At 46.2% G+C, this 18,105-nt stretch overlaps 1 protein-coding gene across 3 annotated transcripts in view; it reads right to left on the bottom strand.

The window, feature by feature from the left end:
* Positions 1 to 18,105, bottom strand: part of LOC106609762 (plexin-A4) — a 493,355-nt gene that overhangs the window by 28,427 nt on the left and 446,823 nt on the right. For all 3 annotated transcript variants that reach the window (XM_045722278.1, XM_045722276.1, XM_045722277.1), the window contains exons 27-29: positions 9,013 to 9,112; positions 5,023 to 5,213; positions 1,119 to 1,288 (exon numbers count right to left, since the gene is read on the bottom strand). In XM_045722278.1, the coding sequence (XP_045578234.1) occupies positions 1,119 to 1,288; positions 5,023 to 5,213; positions 9,013 to 9,112 (461 nt within the window). The remainder of the gene's footprint in view (positions 1 to 1,118; positions 1,289 to 5,022; positions 5,214 to 9,012; positions 9,113 to 18,105) is intronic.

Genomic DNA, 18,105 nt, shown 5'->3' with positions numbered 1-18,105 from the left:
GTCTTTAGTAACACTCAGAGGTGGATACACATGCCCACACCGACAGAAAGACAGACAGACACGCACATACGCCTGCACATTAACGGACAGTCACGCACACACACACTTTCTCACATGCACACACACACACACACACTCACAAACAAACAAGCAGAAAGCCCCCATGCAGAGAGAGGACCTGGATCTCCCTGACAGTGGAATCAGCAGTAGGCACTAAGCGTTGTGTAAGCGTTACCAGTGTGTTAAGATAAATGACTGTTTAACATTTCCCCTCTTGCGAGAGTGATTCCATTAATGTCTATTGTAAGAGCGACCTACAGAGCTCTTGGAAAACACTTAACACGCTCTTTTGCAAATGGTGCAATAACGCAGACACTGGGAAGGATACAAATTAGAACCATGAAGTAAATAGTCTCTCTTTCCCCCTCTCTCTCCACTCTCCTCCGGCCGACTGCCCCACAAATCAATTCCCAGCCCCATGGTCCTTTGGGCCGGAGCTGAGTGATGCATGATGGGACCATGGCAAAGGCCAGGGGCTAATGAGTTATTAGCGTGGTGTTTAACTCCCACTGAGTCCATTTCCTCTTCTCCTCCACCCCCTCCTCTCCTCCTCTCTTCCTCTCTCCCTCATTCTAATCCACTCCAGGTTATTTAACCCTGCCACCCCTTCAGGATGGGGACACGGGTCTAAATTAATCAGAGGATATTCATTTGGAGTCCACTTCCTTCACCTAGCCTCCCCTGGTTTCCTCGCCCTGGCGACTATGGGCGGCTCGGTCCCGGTCGGTAACCATGGTAATGTCAGAGCTGGCTGCCCTGATTGGTTGCCTGTGGGATTAGCTCTTCGTCATTGGATTTAATGAAGATTGTTCACACACTCCATGGTTCATTCCGTAGGCATGATAAACTTCCGTGTGTGTGTGTGTGTGTGTGTATACATGTGTCTGTGTTTCTACCCATGTATGTGTGTGTATCTGACTACCTATGTGTGTGTGTGTGTGTGTGTGTGTGTGTGTGTGTGTGTGTGTGTGTGTGGAGGTTGCCGTACACTTCCAATGTTAACCTGTTTTAGCACAGTACAGTAAAACAGGAAAGGCCAGACGTCTCCAGTGTCTCACCAGTTGCTTTTCCATGTGTGTCTGACATGCGGATCATGGATGCTGTGCTTGTCAGCCTGCTCATCCAGGAAGTCAAACATGTACTTGATAGCCAGGGGCAGGGCGCTGCCTCGGTGGGCCGTGCTGAAGATGGTCTCAAACAGGTCGTCCACAAACTTCTGTAAAGTGCCCTGTGGAAGCAGAGAGATCAGCAGTGAGCGACAGACAACACACAGAGACAGAGAGAATGACAACAGGTGTCTGCAACACTGGTATCAAACACATCGGTATCAAACACATCGGTATCAGACACATCGGTATCAGACACATCGGTATCAGACACTGGGTTTCAAGTAAAGTGTTCCCGATGTGTCATATCATGTTATGACAGTCATAACCATGTCATAATAGCTGACATAACTTGTCATAACCTGTCATAATATGGTTATAACACTGTCAAGACCAATATATTTACACCTGTTGTGACATATATTGCGTTATTTTATGGCTGGTTATAACACCTACATAAGAGTGTCAAAACCCACAATGATTCAAATGAGTTTTTTCCCCTGCCAAGAAGTTTTAAAGTTTGTTTCTTAAATCCTTTGTCGTCGTAATGAATTCTTTACAGTCATCTTTTATTCATCATATTTTAAATACCTTTATGACAGTCAAGAAGCATTATGACCATCATAATCATATAAGCCAGATAGGCCTATCACGTACATGCCCTTATATCAGTCATCTGTCAACAAGAGGATGTCTTGTCCTGCTCCTGAAATCTCCTAAATTCATCCCAGTCATCAGCAACAGAGCATTGGGGCAGGTGTATTTCTGACATCAATTTGTATGCAATTACAATGATAATTTACTATGGTCAATAAAAAAATACTTAGGCTATGATGTAATGGAATGTTTTTCCTTGTGTGGTAGGTTTAGTTGGTTTTGACACTCTTATGTAGGTGTCCTAACCAGCCATAACATAACACAATATATGTCACAACAGGTCAAAATGTCATGACAGTGTTATGACCATATTATAACAGGTTATGACACGTTACGTCAGATATTATGACATGGTTATGACCGTGTCATAACGTGTTCTGACGCTGGGTGTCAAGTAAAGTGTTACCGACACAAACTCATGGTTTCCATGGTTTCCATGTGTTTGATACCATTCCAGCCATTATTATGAGCCATCCTCCCCTCACCAGCCTCTGGTGGTGTGTGTGTGTGACTGAGATTGTGTTTTATCCTGTGTATCTGATGGTGTTCCTGATGTGTTCTCTCTCTCCCCCCCTCTCTCTCTCCCCCTCTCTCTCTCTAGCTCTCCCTGGTCCTAAATCTCTGGGCTTTGATGGGAAATTGTTTTTTCACAGTTCACTTTTAATAATATCTGGGAACAGGAGGAGCATCTCCTAAGCCTCTCTGTGTGGAGGGATTAGCTCACACACTGCACCATTGACCCTAATTTGATTTAATGTTCTCGTCTTTAAGGAGGAGAGAAGAGGGAGAACGAGATAGATAGAAAGAGAAAATCTAATCCACTTGTAACGAATGAGCTGATAGAATGCGAGGGGGAGAAGAGAAGAGGACAGAATGAAAAAAAGCGACAGTGAGGGAAGCCTATCTGGAAAGAGCCACAAGGGCGCAGTGTGTCAGATGAGGTGTGCACAAGCGGCAAATAAAAATCCCAATTTGAGTCAGAGAGAAGAGAGGGAGGGGGGAGTGAGAGGAGAATCCAGTTAGCTGACAATCACAGCCGTGATTCTACCATGTCCCACAATTCTGACAGCTTATCATTTGCCTATGAAGATGAAAATATACATTTCTTCCTCAAACCTGTGTAGTCGTGGAGACAGTTTAGTGGCAGGGAGGCTGTTATACATGTAGTGTGTGTGTGTGTGAGTGTGTGTGAGTAAGGAATCCCACAGATAGACAACCTCATGATAGTCCTTCATCTGTCCCCTGAGAGCACGAGCTGCCATTACAGCCCACTGAAACACACACACACACACACACACACACACACACACACACACACACACACACACAGAAACCTAGCCCATCATTACACTGCACTTTAAAGACAATGTGTAATCTAGAATCTAGCCTCACAGACAGTGCTGCCTGCATCAGAACTACCCTGTCATTTAGGATGACAGACAGACAGTCCTGCCTGCATCAGAACTACCCTGTCATTTAGGATGAGGACAGACAGTGTTGCCTGCATCAGAACTACCCTGTCATTTAGGATGAGGACAGACAGTGTTGCCTGCATCAGAACTACCCTGTCATTTAGGATGAGGACAGACAGTGTTGCCTGCATCAGAACTACCCTGTCGTTTAGGATGACAGACAGACAGTGCTGCCTGCATCAGAACTACCCTGTCATTTAGGATGAGGACAGACAGTGTTGCCTGCATCAGAACTACCCTGTCGTTTAGGATGACAGACAGACAGTGCTGGCTGCATCAGAACTACCCTGTCATTTAGGATGAGGACAGACAGTGTTGCCTGCATCAGAACTACCCTGTCGTTTAGGATGACAGACAGACAGTGTTGCCTGCATCAGAACTACCCTGTCGTTTAGGATGACAGACAGACAGTGTTGCCTGCATCAGAACTACCCTGTCATTTAGGATGAGTGGACAGAAAACAAAACAGCAAAGACTGAGTGGGTGAAGGGGTGCTGGTGTTGTCACAAACAGAGAGAGAAGAAAAGAGGAAAAGAGAACGCAATCAAGAAATAAGCCCTTTGCCCCCCATCAGAGTGACACTGATGGACCTAAAATGGGGGACGTCAGCGCCAGGCCGACCGACGGTATTTATTGGCGAGGTGAAAGTCAAACGCAGTCAATTACATGGCTGTCGGCCCAGTCATACCTCAACAAGAGAGATGGACTCCAAGATAAACCGATTACTTCACAAAAACACTCCATCTGTAAATATGACATGCCGTCTCTGCACCACATCCCCCCTGACCAGGGTCATCACAGGTAAATACAGCATTGCTCAGTGTGTGTGTGTGTTTTATGTGGGTGTGTGTGTATTATGTGTGTGTGTGGCTGACTGACTGTTTTTGTCTGTCTAAGCGTGTTAGACTGTGGCTCTGGTACATGTGCTTCATAGAGAGAGCGTTTGCCATATTCATTACACAGCTCCACAGTGACTGCTCGCTGGCAATCACAACACACGCCAGAGAAATGACAGACAACACTCTCTCTCCATATCTCTGTTGCCTCCTCAGCCATCTCTGCCAACAACTCTGTTGATGAGTGTGTGTGTGTGTGTGTGAATCCTGCCACTAAGCACTCCCATTATAGAACCAGAAAAGCAGGCAGAGTGTTGTCTGTCTGAACCACTACACAAAGAGCACGGAATGGTCACAAATTACAACACCACACGCCAGGATCTTGCCTTCTTTCCTCTCTCTCTTCCTGACTCCCTCTCTCCCTCTCCTCTCTCTCCCTCTCCTCTCTCTTCCTGACTCCCTCTCTCCCTCTCCAGAAGAAAGCATGTGTGATGTAAAGGAGGCGCATCATTAGCGAGTGGATGGGTAATTCCCATTGAGCAGTGGGATCAAAGTCACGATTCCCTCCAAACCAAATTAACTGGTTTTCTGAGGGGCAATAGCGCCCTGGCATGCTCAAAGAGACTCATTTTACGGCCACTTCCATTTCTGTTTTTCACCAGATAACATCTCTGTCTACAGAAAAAGCCTTTACAGGTTGTACCTTTGTGTGTCACCTCTATCATTAGATATGCTGCTGAGGTCTGAAAGACACAATATACATCTACATACTTTCACTTAGGTCTCAGAGCCTACAGGAGATGAGGAATAATATTATATTTGAATAATATTCCTCACCTGAAATGACCTCCTCTAGTCTAGGTGTGTCTGTGCGTTCGTGTGATAACTCACCTTAGTGGCCAGCAGCCTGGTCAGGTATATCTCAGAGACCATCTTGGAGCCGCGGTCTCCCTCCTTCTGGTCCCCGTGTTCGTGGTTCTTTACCAGGTGCCACACCTTGACCCCGCTCTCCAGGTCGGGCGTGATCATGGGCGTGCGCGAGCGCAGGCTGTCGGGGCTCCCTGTGTACTTGATCATGTTCTCTGTGGAACGTAAAGAACAACATCAGGATATGACACAGAGATGAAGCAGAAACCAGTGGACATACTGTAGCAGACTATGGAAATATAACATGATCAGCACAGACATAGTATTGACAGTGGAGCCGCGGGAAGATGTTTGGGGGTGGGGGTGCTGCGTTTCATTCGCCAAACGTGGTGGCAGAAAAAAACCATCTTGGTGAAATATTGTTTGAGATCTGCGCTACAGACGGCTATATCGGTCTGCTAATACAGGAGTTTAATTAGTTTGTATCATTAGGAGGTGCTACAGCACCCTCAGCCTCCCTACTTCCCGCGGATATGGTGCAGAGTATAGAGAGACAACACACCTAACAGAGGGGATGTGTAAAGAAAACATCTGAGCCAGCACAGTACTGTTCAGGTCGCCGCAATCGAGTGAAAATGGTCAGAGACGACAACATAGACAACACACAAAAAAGACAGACGCAACACAAACCAAAGACAGACAAAACAAAATACAGGGGGTCAAGCCATACTACACAGATATTCTAAAGGATACTACACAGTTATTCTAAAGGATACTACACAGTTATTCTAAAGGATACTACACAGTTATTCTAAAGCATACTACACAGATATTCTAAAGGATACTACACAGTTATTCTAAAGGATACTACACAGTTATTCTAAAGGATACTACACAGTTATTCTAAAGGATACTACACAGTTATTCTAAAGGATACTACACAGTTATTCTAAAGGATACTACACAGTTATTCTAAAGGATACTACACAGTTATTCTAAAGGATACTACACAGATATTCTAAAGGATACTACACAGATATTCTAAAGGATACTACACAGATATTCTAAAGGATACGACACAGATATTCTAAAGGATACTACACAGATATTCTAAAGGATACTACACAGTTATTCTAAAGGATACTACACAGATATTCTAAAGGATACTACACAGATATTCTAAAGGATACTACACAGATATTCTAAAGGATACTACACAGTTATTCTAAAGGATACAAAGTCAAATAAGCCAAATTCGGTCAAAGCTCCAATAGTTTGTCTGGGTTCAGTTAGAAGCTTCAAGCTACCGAGCCTTTGAGACTGGACATTACAACCTTTACAACAGCATGCACGTGGTTCATTTTACATGCCGTCTTTCTCTCTCGGGAGGTAGAATACGCCTTGGCCCAACTCACAGACACAACATCGAACAGGTGTATGGCGAGATGAAATATTCATATGCCCTCCCCATTTGACGAGAGTGGCGATGACATTTAAAAACACTCCGGCTCGATGAATGTTTACACAGTGTGAAAATAATTGATCAGTAGGACTGTTGGTCGAGGGAGAGGACGGTGAAATAAAGAATTGATCAGTAGGACTGTTGGTCGAGGGAGAGGACGGTGAAATAAAGAATTGATCAGTAGGACTGTTGGTCGAGGGATAGGACGGTGAAATAAAGAATTGATCAGTAGGACTGTTGGTCGAGGGATAGGACGGTGAAATAAAGAATTGATCAGTAGGACTGTTGGTCGAGGGAGAGGACGGTGAAATAAAGAATTGATCAGTAGGACTGTTGGTCGAGGGAGAGGACGGTGAAATAAAGAATTGATCAGTAGGACTGTTGGTCAAGGGAGAGGACGGTGAAATAAAGAATTGATCAGTAGGACTGTTGGTCGAGGGAGAGGACGGTGAAATAAAGTGTGTTTTTGCCAAGGCAGATGCTGCAGAAATCAATTTGTCCTTCCAGAGAGAAATGCAGGAAGAGTGAATGATGGAGGGAGAGAGGAAGAGAGGAGAGGGAGGGGTAAAGTACTAGAGAGAGAAAGCAGGTAAAGTGTGTGTGTGAATATTGACTCCTGGAACTGGACTGACTTGGAATGATTGGAGTGTGTGTGTGCATGTGTGTGTGTGTAATAATAAAAGTGGTGGTCGTCTTCCGGAGTGTTATTGAGTGTGCTGGTGTAATAGGGTGTGATGACACGTTCGGTGGAGTGGAAGGAGTCCCTAGAAGGAGCGCTCCGCACGCACACACGCACGCACGCACGCACACACGCACACACACACACACACACACACACACACACACACACACACACACACACACACACACACACACACACACACACACACACACACACACACACACACACACACACACACACACACACACACACACACACACAGAAATACTACCACACTGACATATCACACAAGAGTTTTGATTAAGAAAGGAAGTTCGCACCCTCTCTAAATCCCTTTCCTACGCGCTTCATCTCACTCCATCACTTTCAGCCTTCTCCTTCCATCCCTCTCTCCCCTACTTCCTCTTCATCTTTCTCCCTCCCTGTTCCTCTTCTTCATCATCCCTCCATATTTCCTCCTCTCTCCACCTTCCTCATTTTCTCTCACTAACTTTCTCCCTCCCTCTCCCTCTCTCCTTTGGCTCCATTAGAATCATCCTCTCTTCTCCTCAGTGCTTCTCCATTGTGATCAGTCCAGTTCAAAGTCCCCCCCCCATCTCAAGTGGCTCTGGCATCGTTTGAAGTCAATTCCCCAACTAAGTCAAGAGATGTGTGACATTCTGTCTTCCTCCATCTCTCTCTCTATCTCCGTCCTGTTCCCTCTCTTTCTCTTTCACACTCACCCTCCTTTTTCTTTGGTCTAATTTGAGTGGAGGAACGGAGGCGAGGCGGTGAGATGGCGTATGGAGATGAGGTGCTAGCTGGCTAATAAAGCCGTCATTTGATGTGTCTGGAGTGTTTGAGTCCGGGCAGCGCTGCCTTTGATCAGGGTTTGATTTGATGGCTTCTTCTCAGGTTCAAGAGAACACAGGGCCAGACCAAGAAAGTCACTGCTAGATGGGACACTGTCTGTCTGCATCCCAAATTGTACTCTATTCCCTATGTAGTTCACCATATTCCCCATGGGGCTCTGGTCCAAAGTAGTGCACTACATGGGGAGTAGGGTGCCATTTGGGACACAGTTCTGTCTCCAGTCCCAGGGGGGAGTAAAGTGCAAACTGCAAATGCTCTCTTTCTTCTCTTCCCCCTCTTTGTTCTCTCTTTGTTAGTCTGTTAAATTCCCTGCTCTCTAATCTTGTTATCCTGTCTCCTGGGCTCAGTTCTGTCCCTCTTCTCCTCTGGGGCTTTGTCACTATTACTAAGGTGTAACAGCTCATAGTGGCTAATGTATGGAAGACTTTACTATGTGTTCAGGTATTGTTAACAGTGGCTAATGTATGGAAGACTTTACTATGTGTTCAGGTATTGTTAACAGTGGCTAATGTATGGAAGACTTTACTATGTGTTCAGGTATTGTTAACAGAGCCTTTACATCTGTTAGTGACATATGGAGCTCAGTTAGTTTGAGGGATGAACAGTGTGTGCAGGAGAAGTCTGTTGGTTTCTGTGGTGAAGGTTTAGAGGGAGAAGGTGCTGTTTAGCCACGTTTTTTAATTAAAATCCTGGCAATAGAGCGTGTGCATTCGCAACAGGGAATACCCAGTGTGTGTGTAGGTGTGAACGTCTGTGTGTGTGCTGATGTGTGTTTGTGTGTGCATGTGAGTGTGTGTGCTGACTCTGGATCCCACTCCGATGAGAAGGACACAGTTCTTCCTGTTTAACGCTCAGGCACACAGACTGCTGGGAGATGGAGGGGGGGGAATAATTGTTTTAGTTCCAGGAGGACACTCCTATCCAGGAGAGAAATCTGGAAATATGCCGGAAATGTGCTCCTCTCTCTCTCACACACACAAACACACATAAAAAAAACACATTGTCACATTATCCATACCGTATTTACTGGCTGAGGTTCTGGACACAGTTGAGTTGTTGACCGAGTTGTAGGCCGTCACCTGCTTGGGGACCAGGGCCATCACAGAGTTATCAGGCACCTGCAGAGAGCGGGAGAGAGAGAGAGAGAGAGACGGCGATAGAGAGAAGGAGAGAGAGAGAGAAAGAGAAAACGAGTGAGAGAGCAGAATGACTAATCACCATCCTCAATGAGTGCATTCTGATTCTGCCAAGTGCATTCTGAATACATAACAATCCCCAATGAAGAGAGATGTGGCACTCAGCCACTAAACCCCGGATCACCATACAAATCACCATCCACACGTCATCATGTGTTTATCCTCCATCTAGAACAGCTATGATTGGATGCTCAGGAAGCCTTTGTGATTGGCCTGTGTGATCTAATCAGCCCATACACATATGATTAGTGGTAGTGAACGGGGGTGATGTATATCACTATGTGTGAGATGGGACGTCTCAGCCTCCCATTTCAATAATACCCCTCTTCTGGGGCGAGGGGGGAGTGTGTGTGTGTGAGAGAGAGATTGAGAGAAAGAGAGATGGGCTCCTACTTTTCAACACGACAGAAATTGATTCAATTAACATAACTGGGAGAGGGGCTGATCCCAGCCGTGCACAAACACACGTACATGTACGCAAACACACACACTGCATAATTTCACCAGCGAGCCCCCCCCCGGCTAAGGCAGGGTTAATTGAAGAAGTGATCTCTTTAATAGAGTGGGAGGGGTGTGTATGGGGAATAGGGGTGCAGGGCTAAGAGTCTCAGGTGTGTGTTTGGGGTTATTATTACATTTCACCCGCTCCCCAATCCACTCCTGGTGCATAATGTGTTAGTATCATGACAGGCGACACCCATGGGAGGGTCCAGGGAGATTCCACAGGGATCCAACACCCCCCTCTAACTCTACAACATGGTCCCTAAGCAGTAATCCTACATGTTTACTAGTTCATATAATGATGTGTGTGTGTGTGTTTGGGGTTGTAATATTGGGAGGGAGGAGGAGAGGTGGGATGGGATGTGAGATGACAGGTGGGTCTGGGTGGTTTAGGAAGAGGAAGAGGAGGAGAAGAGATACTGTTGTCTCATTAAACTGATGGAATGGCCAGATCATATGTCAGAGCAATGCTCAGGGCTACAATGTGATTCTCCCTACAGTCAATAATATATACATATTAATATATGCTATTTAGCAGATGCTTTATCCAAAGTGACTTACAGTACAGTGAGTGCATACAAACGTCTATTTTAGCAGAAAGGGCATTGAAACTTTAGTTTCAACCAAAAGTGAATGGGTTCTATGCTAACTGTACATAGGGGGGATAGAAATGGAATAGTTATATCTAGGAGGGTGAATGGGTCTGTGCTGTATTCATAAGAGCCCATTAGGATGACAGTTAGCAGAGTCTAATTCCATTCAGAGTGCGCTTTGATCCCATTCTATATTCCATATTTCTGTATTACATTATACCCATTATAACAAGACAGACGTGGGACTTCTGGAGGCTGTCAAGAGGGGAAATCTGTCTGACCAAAGTCGACAGTAATCAATGATATTCATGTTTTACTAGGTCACCAAGACATTCATAATATATAAGTGTGTAACCTCTTCCACTAACGATGGTGTTGTACAAAATCTACGTCATATAAACTGACCTGCTGGACCAAAAGTGAACAAATGACTGATGTAGACAGAAGATAATCGCCGCTAGATAATACATCATAAAAATATAGCGTCATCTAATGTTAGTTTGGTCAAACGATGAGAGGAACGTTTTGGAGTGGGCTGACTGAGTGTGAATCTGCGGGATGTTTCCAGTCCCCCTCCTTACATCCCTCTCTCCTCCCTCCCTCTCCTCCCTCCCTCTAACAGGCTTTGAGTGTCTGAGTCTGTTTTTTTGTCAAGGAGAACGCACCCTGCCTTCCCCCTCCTTCCCCTCCCCAGCTGAAAACTGAATTAACTTCTGTCTTCATTATCTCATTCCGGTTTCCAATCAGGCTTCTAATCCATTCTACCTCGCTGTCTCGACCACCACACCCACGACATCCCACTCGCCGCCGTGACATTTAATTTAAGCGTCATGCGGCGGGCAGACTCCCCCCCCCCCGGAAAGCTCATTTGGAGAGCTGCTGGCTGAGGTGTCCACATTATTTACACCATAAGGAACGTCGCTCCGTTCCTATTTCCACCGGTCCATCATTCCGGCTCGCTGGAGGGACGGTTGCCAAGAAGGGAATGTACCAATCAGCAGGATTTGTCATAATGGGGTTGTCTGTCTGTCTGTCTGTTCATGCGTAGCAGGTGTACATATGACAGGCCTGTCTGGTGTATGTCCAGGTGAAGGTTTGCGTGTGTGCGCGCGTGCGTGTGTGTTTGCATATTTAGGAATAGTGTCATGTTGTCCATGCCTGGAATGGAGCTGGACATACTGTATGTGTGTGTTCTGAGCATGTGTGTCCACCTATGCTAATGCCTGTGTTCTAGTGTGTAAAACTCCCTATGAATGTGAAGACAGATGGACATCTGAGTGGAGCACATCAGATCTTAACTCCTCTCCTTTGGTCTCCTCTGATCAGACAGAGTTGCCATGGCGTTTCGACCGCCTGCCCTTTGTTGGTCATCTCCCTGCCTTTAATCCACCCTCCCTCCCTCCCTCGGCTGATTACTTCTGGGGTGTCTAGTCAGTCAGGCCCTGATCCTCTGTAACGACCTGGAAGTGCTCTGACAGGCCCAGTCTATTACAGGGGTCACAGGCCACGGGGTCAGAGCCAATAAGGCGGAGAGGAGGGAGAAAGTCATGACTACAAAAGCAATAGTCTCTCTACTGATCGTCATCACTGCTGGTTCTACAGGGGGATAGGAGCAATGATATAGTCGGGTGAGACAACTGCCCTTTTCCAAATGTTTTCTGAACCGTGTATGGAGGGTATTTTCAGTTCCTCTAATGAGTGTGCTGTAGCTATGGAAATAGAATAAACAGAGTTCACTTCTTCTGAATTAACATTTTGCTTTTCTTGGACAATGCTGTTTTCTATTCTATGATATTCTATTGTCTGAATGAAAGCTGTAATCCTACAATAGAAGATTCAAACACTAAAAACATTGTATCTAGAGTTGCAAAATTCCTGTACATTTCCCCAAATTCCCCAGTTTTCCAGAAATCCTGGTTGGAAGATCCTTGAAATTACGAGGGAATCCAGGAATCCTCCAACCTGGATTTCTGGAAAACCAGGGAATTTTGGGAAAGTTACCAGATATTTGCAACCCTGACTGTACCGTCTAGGGCCCTGATCAACCCTGATTGTACCGTCTAGGGCCCTGATCAACCCTGATTGTACCGTCTAGGGCCCTGATCAACCCTGACTGTACCGTCTAGGGCCCTGATCAACCCTGACTGTACCGTCTAGGGCCCTGATCAACCCTGATTGTACCGTCTAGGGTCCTGATCAACCCTGACTGTACCGTCTAGGGCCCTGATCAACCCTGACTGTACCGTCTAGGGTCCTGATCAACCCTGACTGTACCGTCTAGGGCCCTGATCAACCCTGACTGTACCGTCTAGGGCCCTGATCAACCCTGACTGTACCGTCTAGGGCCCTGATCAACCCTGACTGTACCGTCTAGGGTCCTGATCAACCCTGACTGTACCGTCTAGGGTCCTGATCAACCCTGACTGTACCGTCTAGGGCCCTGATCAACCCTGACTGTACCGTCTAGGGCCCTGATCAACCCTGACTGTACCATCTAGGGTCCTGATCAACCCTGATGGTACTGTGTCTACATGAAAGGATGCTGCATCTGAAGATAACAATCACTCAATATATTTTCTACCTTTGTAGGGGATTTCAAACTGAACATCCATTTATGTTTTTACTCTAATTACTGTTTTGAGATCTAAAACCGACCTTGCTCTTTTGCTCACAACATCAAATCAAACTTTATTTGCCACATGCGCTGAATACAACAAGTGTAGACTTTACCGTCAAAATGCTTACTTACAAGCCCTTAACCAACAGTGCAGTTCAAGAAGAAGAAAATATTTACCAAGTAGGCTAAAATAAAAAGTCAGAATAAAAAGTAACACAATATGAATAACGAGGCAATATACAGGGGGCACCGGTACCGAGTCAGTGTGCAGGGGTACAGGCTAGTTGAGGTAATATGTACATCTACGTGGGGGCGAAGTGACTATGCATAGGTAACAAACAAACAGCGAGTAGCAGCAGTGTACGGAGGGGGGGGGTCAAGGCAAATAGATAATTATGAATTGTTCAGCAGTCTAATGGCTTGGGGGTAGAAGCTGTTGAGGAGCCTTTTGGTCCTAGACTTGGCGCTCCGGTACCGCTTGCCGTGCGGTAGCAGAGAAAACAGTCTATAACTTGGATGGCTGGAGTCGGACAATTTTATGGGCTTTCCTTTTTGACACCGCCTATTATATAGGCGGAAGCTTGGTAGGAAGCTTGGCCCCAGTGATGTACTGGGCCGTTTGCACTACCCTCTGTAGCGCCTTATGGTTAGATGCCGAGCAGTTGCCATACCAGGCGGTGATGCAACCGGTCAGGATGCTCTCGATGGTGCAGCTGTAGAACCTTTTGAGGATCTGGGGGCCCATGCCAAATCTTTTAAGTCTCCTGAGGGGGAAAAGGTTTTGTCGTGCCCTCTTCATGACTGTCTTGGTATGTTTGGACCATGATAGTTCGTTGGTGATGTGGACACCAAGGAACTTGAAACTCTTGACCCGCTCCACTACAGCCCCGTCGATGTTAATGAGGGCCTGTTCGGCCTGCCTTTTCCTTTAGTCCATGATCAGCTCCTTTGTCTTGCTCACATTGAGGGAGAGGTTGTTGTCCTGGCACCACACTGCCAGTTCTCTGACTTCCTCCCTATAGGCCGTCTCATTGTTGTCGGTGATCACTGTTGTGTCGTCAGTAAACTTAACGATGGTGTTGGAGTCGTGTTTGGCCACTCAGTCGTGGGTGAACAAGGAATACAGGAGGGGACTAAGTACACACCCCTGAGGGGCCCCAGTGTTAAGGATCAGCGTGGCAGACGTATTGTTGCCTACTCTTACCACCTGGGGATGGCCCATCAGGAAGTCCAGGATACAGTTGAAGGTGTTTAGTCCCAGAGTCCTTAGCTTAGTGATGAGCTTCGTGGGCACTATGGTGTTGAACGCTGAGCTGTAGTCGATGAACAGCATTCTCACATTGGTGTTTCTTTTGTCCAGGTGAGAAAGGGCGGTGTGGAGTGCGATTGAGATTATGTCATCTGTGGATCTGTTGGGGCGGTATGCAAATTGGAGTAGGTCTAGGGTGTCCGGGAGGATGCTGTTGATGTGAGTCATGACCAGCCTTTCAAAGCACTTCATGGCTACCGACGCGAGTGCCACGGGGCGGTAATCATTTAGGCAGGTTACCTCCGCTTCCTTGGGCACAGGGACTATGGTGGTCTACTTGAAACACGTAGGTATTACAGACTCAGTCAGGGAGAGGTTGAAAATGTCAGTGAAGACACTTGACAGTTGGTCTGCACATGCTTTGAGTACACGTCCTGGTAATCCGTCTGGCCCAGCGGCTTTGTGAATGTTGACCTGTTTAAAGGTTTTGTTCACGTCGGCTACCGAGAGGGTTATAACACAGTCATCCAGAACAGCTGGTGCTCTCGTGCATGCTTCAGTGTTGATTGCCTCGAAGCAAGCATAAAAGGCATTTAGCTCGTCTGGTAGGCTTGCGTCACTGGGCAGCTCGCGTCTGGGTTTCCCTTTGTAGTCCTGATAAGAGAATTATCTAATAAATGTAAATGAATCAATAAACCATGATGAATTATTAGTCATACAGCAGGGTTAATGAATAATCAATGTAATGATCAATGTAGGGATCGATTAGTCTGATTCATTCATTAAAGTCCAGGAACCACTGGAGAGGGAAAGAAATGTGTGTATGCCATTAGGAGGGACAGCAGGAGACAGATGGTCAAGGGAGTAAAAGCTTCAAAGAGTTCCTAACCTTGAGGGAAAAGAACAGGCTGAGCTCTGGATAGTGATAAACAGTGTGAGAAGTTTATGGGGGATGCATGTCACCAACAGTTTGTGTGTAAACGCATGTGCGTAAGAAAGCAAGAACTATATAATGACTGTTTTGTTATCCTGACCTCAGAATGTTCTCATGAATAAAGCTACAGAAACCTTTTGCAGAAAGCTGAGTCCTTGCCTAATTATTATAACCCATTGTCTTACAAACCTTGGACATTAGTCAAGGCGAATTGATTATTGATTATTATCATCAAAATATTAAATTCCTTTAACAAGTCCAAAATAGTTTCAAGCCCTGCCACATCCGACGAGCATCAGAGCCGGTGTAGTAGGATTCAATCTTAATCCTGTATTGATGCTTTGCTTGTTTGATGGTTCGTCTGAGGGCATAGCGGGATTTCTTATAAGTGTCCGGATTAGTCTCCCGCTCCTTGAAAGTGCCAGCTCTAGCCTTTAGCTCGATGAGAAGGTTGCCTGTAATCCATGGCTTCTGGTTGAGATATGTACGTACAGTCACTGTGGGGATGAAGTCATCGATGCACTTATTGATGAAGCCGATGACTGATGTGGTGTATTCCTCAATGCTATTGGATGAATCCCAGAACATATTCCAGTCTGTGCTAGCAAAACAATCCTGTAGTGTAGCATACGCGTCATCTGACCACTTCCGTATTGAGCGAGTCACTGGTACTTCCTGCTTTAGTTTTTGCTTGTAAGCAGGAATCATACTATGAGGCGCTATATCCACCAAGAGGCAAGGACGAGAGGCAGCACCAAAACATTTTTTGGGGGGGCACACGGGCAGATTGGCTAAGGCGGTTTTAAGACCTGAGCCAACTCCCCGTGCCTACCGTGGGGAGCGAGTGACCGAGCAAGCACCGTGTTATGCGGTGATGCGCACTGTGTCGCCAGTGCGCACTCACAGCCCGGTGCGCTCGGTGCAAGCTCCTCACCGTTGCGTGCTAGAGTTGGCGGTCAGCCAGGAAGAAGTGCGCCGGCTCAGCGTATCTGGTCTCCAGAGCGTCTCTTCGGTCCAGGTTATCCTGCGCCTGCTCTACGCACGGTACTCCCCATTCATCAGCACAGCCCAGTTCGTCCTGTGCTGGCGCTCCGCCCTTGCTGGGCTCAAATAACCATTCAGCCAGGACGGGGTGTGCCAGCTCTAAGCTCCAGACCTCCGGTGCGCCTCCGGAGCCTAGTACGTCCTGTGCCTCCTCCTCGCACTCGCCCTGAGGTGCGTGTTACTATTCTGGCGCCTCCTATACCAGTCCCACGCATCAGGCCTCCAGTGCGCCTCCACAGCCCAGTACGTCCTGTACCTCCTCCTCGCACTCGACCTGAGGTGCATGTTACCAGTCTGGCGCCACCTATGCCAGTCCCACGCATCGGACCTCCAGTGCGCATCCGCAGCCCGGAGCCTCCAGCGACGCTCCTCAGCCCGTGATTATATTTTGTGAGTAGTGTTTGTTCCTCCTGCGTCACGGTTTGTTGTTTTGTCCTTCAGTTTAATTTTGTGTTGCATTAAGTTTCACAGTTTAATAAATATGTGGAACGAAACAGACGCTGCATTTTGGTCCGATCATTCAGACAGCCGTGACAGCTTCAGAAGCAAGCCAGCAGTGGGATGCAGGGTGGTATGCTGCTGGCATAGACAATAAGTAAAAAAATAAGTTACACAAAACGCAAAATAAATAAATAAATAGCACAATTGGTTGGGAGAATGTAAAACGTCAGCCATGTTCTTCGGCGCCATCTATTAGTCTATTAGTCTATTGGCTGGAGAAATCAACATAGTCCATTTAGAACTGTCAAAGGATGTGCATGTTCATTCAATAGCTTGGCAGAGGCTTTTAAGCCTGCTAAAACAGAATTCTGCCTCTTCTTCCTCTTCCCTTTGTCATCAGACATTATTGAAACGGACTGATACACGACTCTGAAAAACATTCTGCCTGACTGATCCAACGGCATAATCAGTCCTACGCATCAACAACCTAAACCAACATGATCGGACACAGGGCGTGTGCAATACTGTCAGGTTGCGTGCGTAGACATCTTGTGAAGCCTCTCTAGTCTCTTTGGTACTTTTAGTCATGTAATACTAGTTTAGGTGCTTTCCTACCGTCAACTCTGGCTCGCAGAGTTCTAATCAAAGTCTGATTTTTAATGAGTTTCTGTTTCCTTCAGTGTTTGGGGGGAAATAAATGTGGTAGTGGGTAAAGGTGCTGTCTGTCTGTCGAATGGCGGCGTTTGGAAACAGAAACAACAAAGAGAGCGGCTGATGACTCCTGAACTCAGAAGGCTGGAGAAGCGAGGGAGGCGGTACAGATAGAATCAGTTAAACAAACTCATAACACAAATCTCCCTCCGGCTCTGTCTGATGAGATCAGGAGGTCTATATGAGAAAAGAGTCGTGAGTGGTGTGTGTGTGTGTTTTGCAAAGAGACCTTTACAGGGTAATCTATTTGATGAAACATTTATGAGGTTGAGCCAGCATTTTGACTGGCTGATTAGCTGCAAAAGTTAACGTGGAAATGGAATGACACTCAGGTGGAGTGAGTTTATCTGTGAGTGAGTGTGCAATATGAATTTATCTAGTATACCGTCTACATTATGGTAGTACCTGGAAGTCAATCATCTCAAACATGTATTTACCTGGAAGTGGATACTCTAATGGTGAAAGCCTAATCTGGACCATGGGTTTACCTCTAACTGAACACTATGCAGCATAATATAAACATGGAAACATGGTGCACCACACTGTATTATACACTATGAGAGGGAATAGTTTAGTTTTGATATTGCAAATACACACTGGAGGAGAAAACAAACTACAGTTAATTCCATTCATCCATTTTGCTTGTCTCAAACAGGCTTTGTTGGTACACTAGCAAATCACCAGTCCCTTCTGTACAGCGTACAATCTTCTCCACTACGGATCAGTGTACCCTATAGAAATACAATGAATTATACTTCTACCCTCTCCGTCCTGAGTGAACATGGGTATGACTCCACCTGTAGATATGCATGTCCCTTGTAGTAT

The sequence above is a fragment of the Salmo salar genome, chromosome ssa07, assembly GCF_905237065.1.
Source record: "Salmo salar chromosome ssa07, Ssal_v3.1, whole genome shotgun sequence".
NCBI classification, from domain to species: Eukaryota; Metazoa; Chordata; class Actinopteri; order Salmoniformes; family Salmonidae; genus Salmo; species Salmo salar.
Note: the sequence above shows the minus strand (reverse complement) of the source record. Positions and strands in the feature narration are given on the sequence as shown.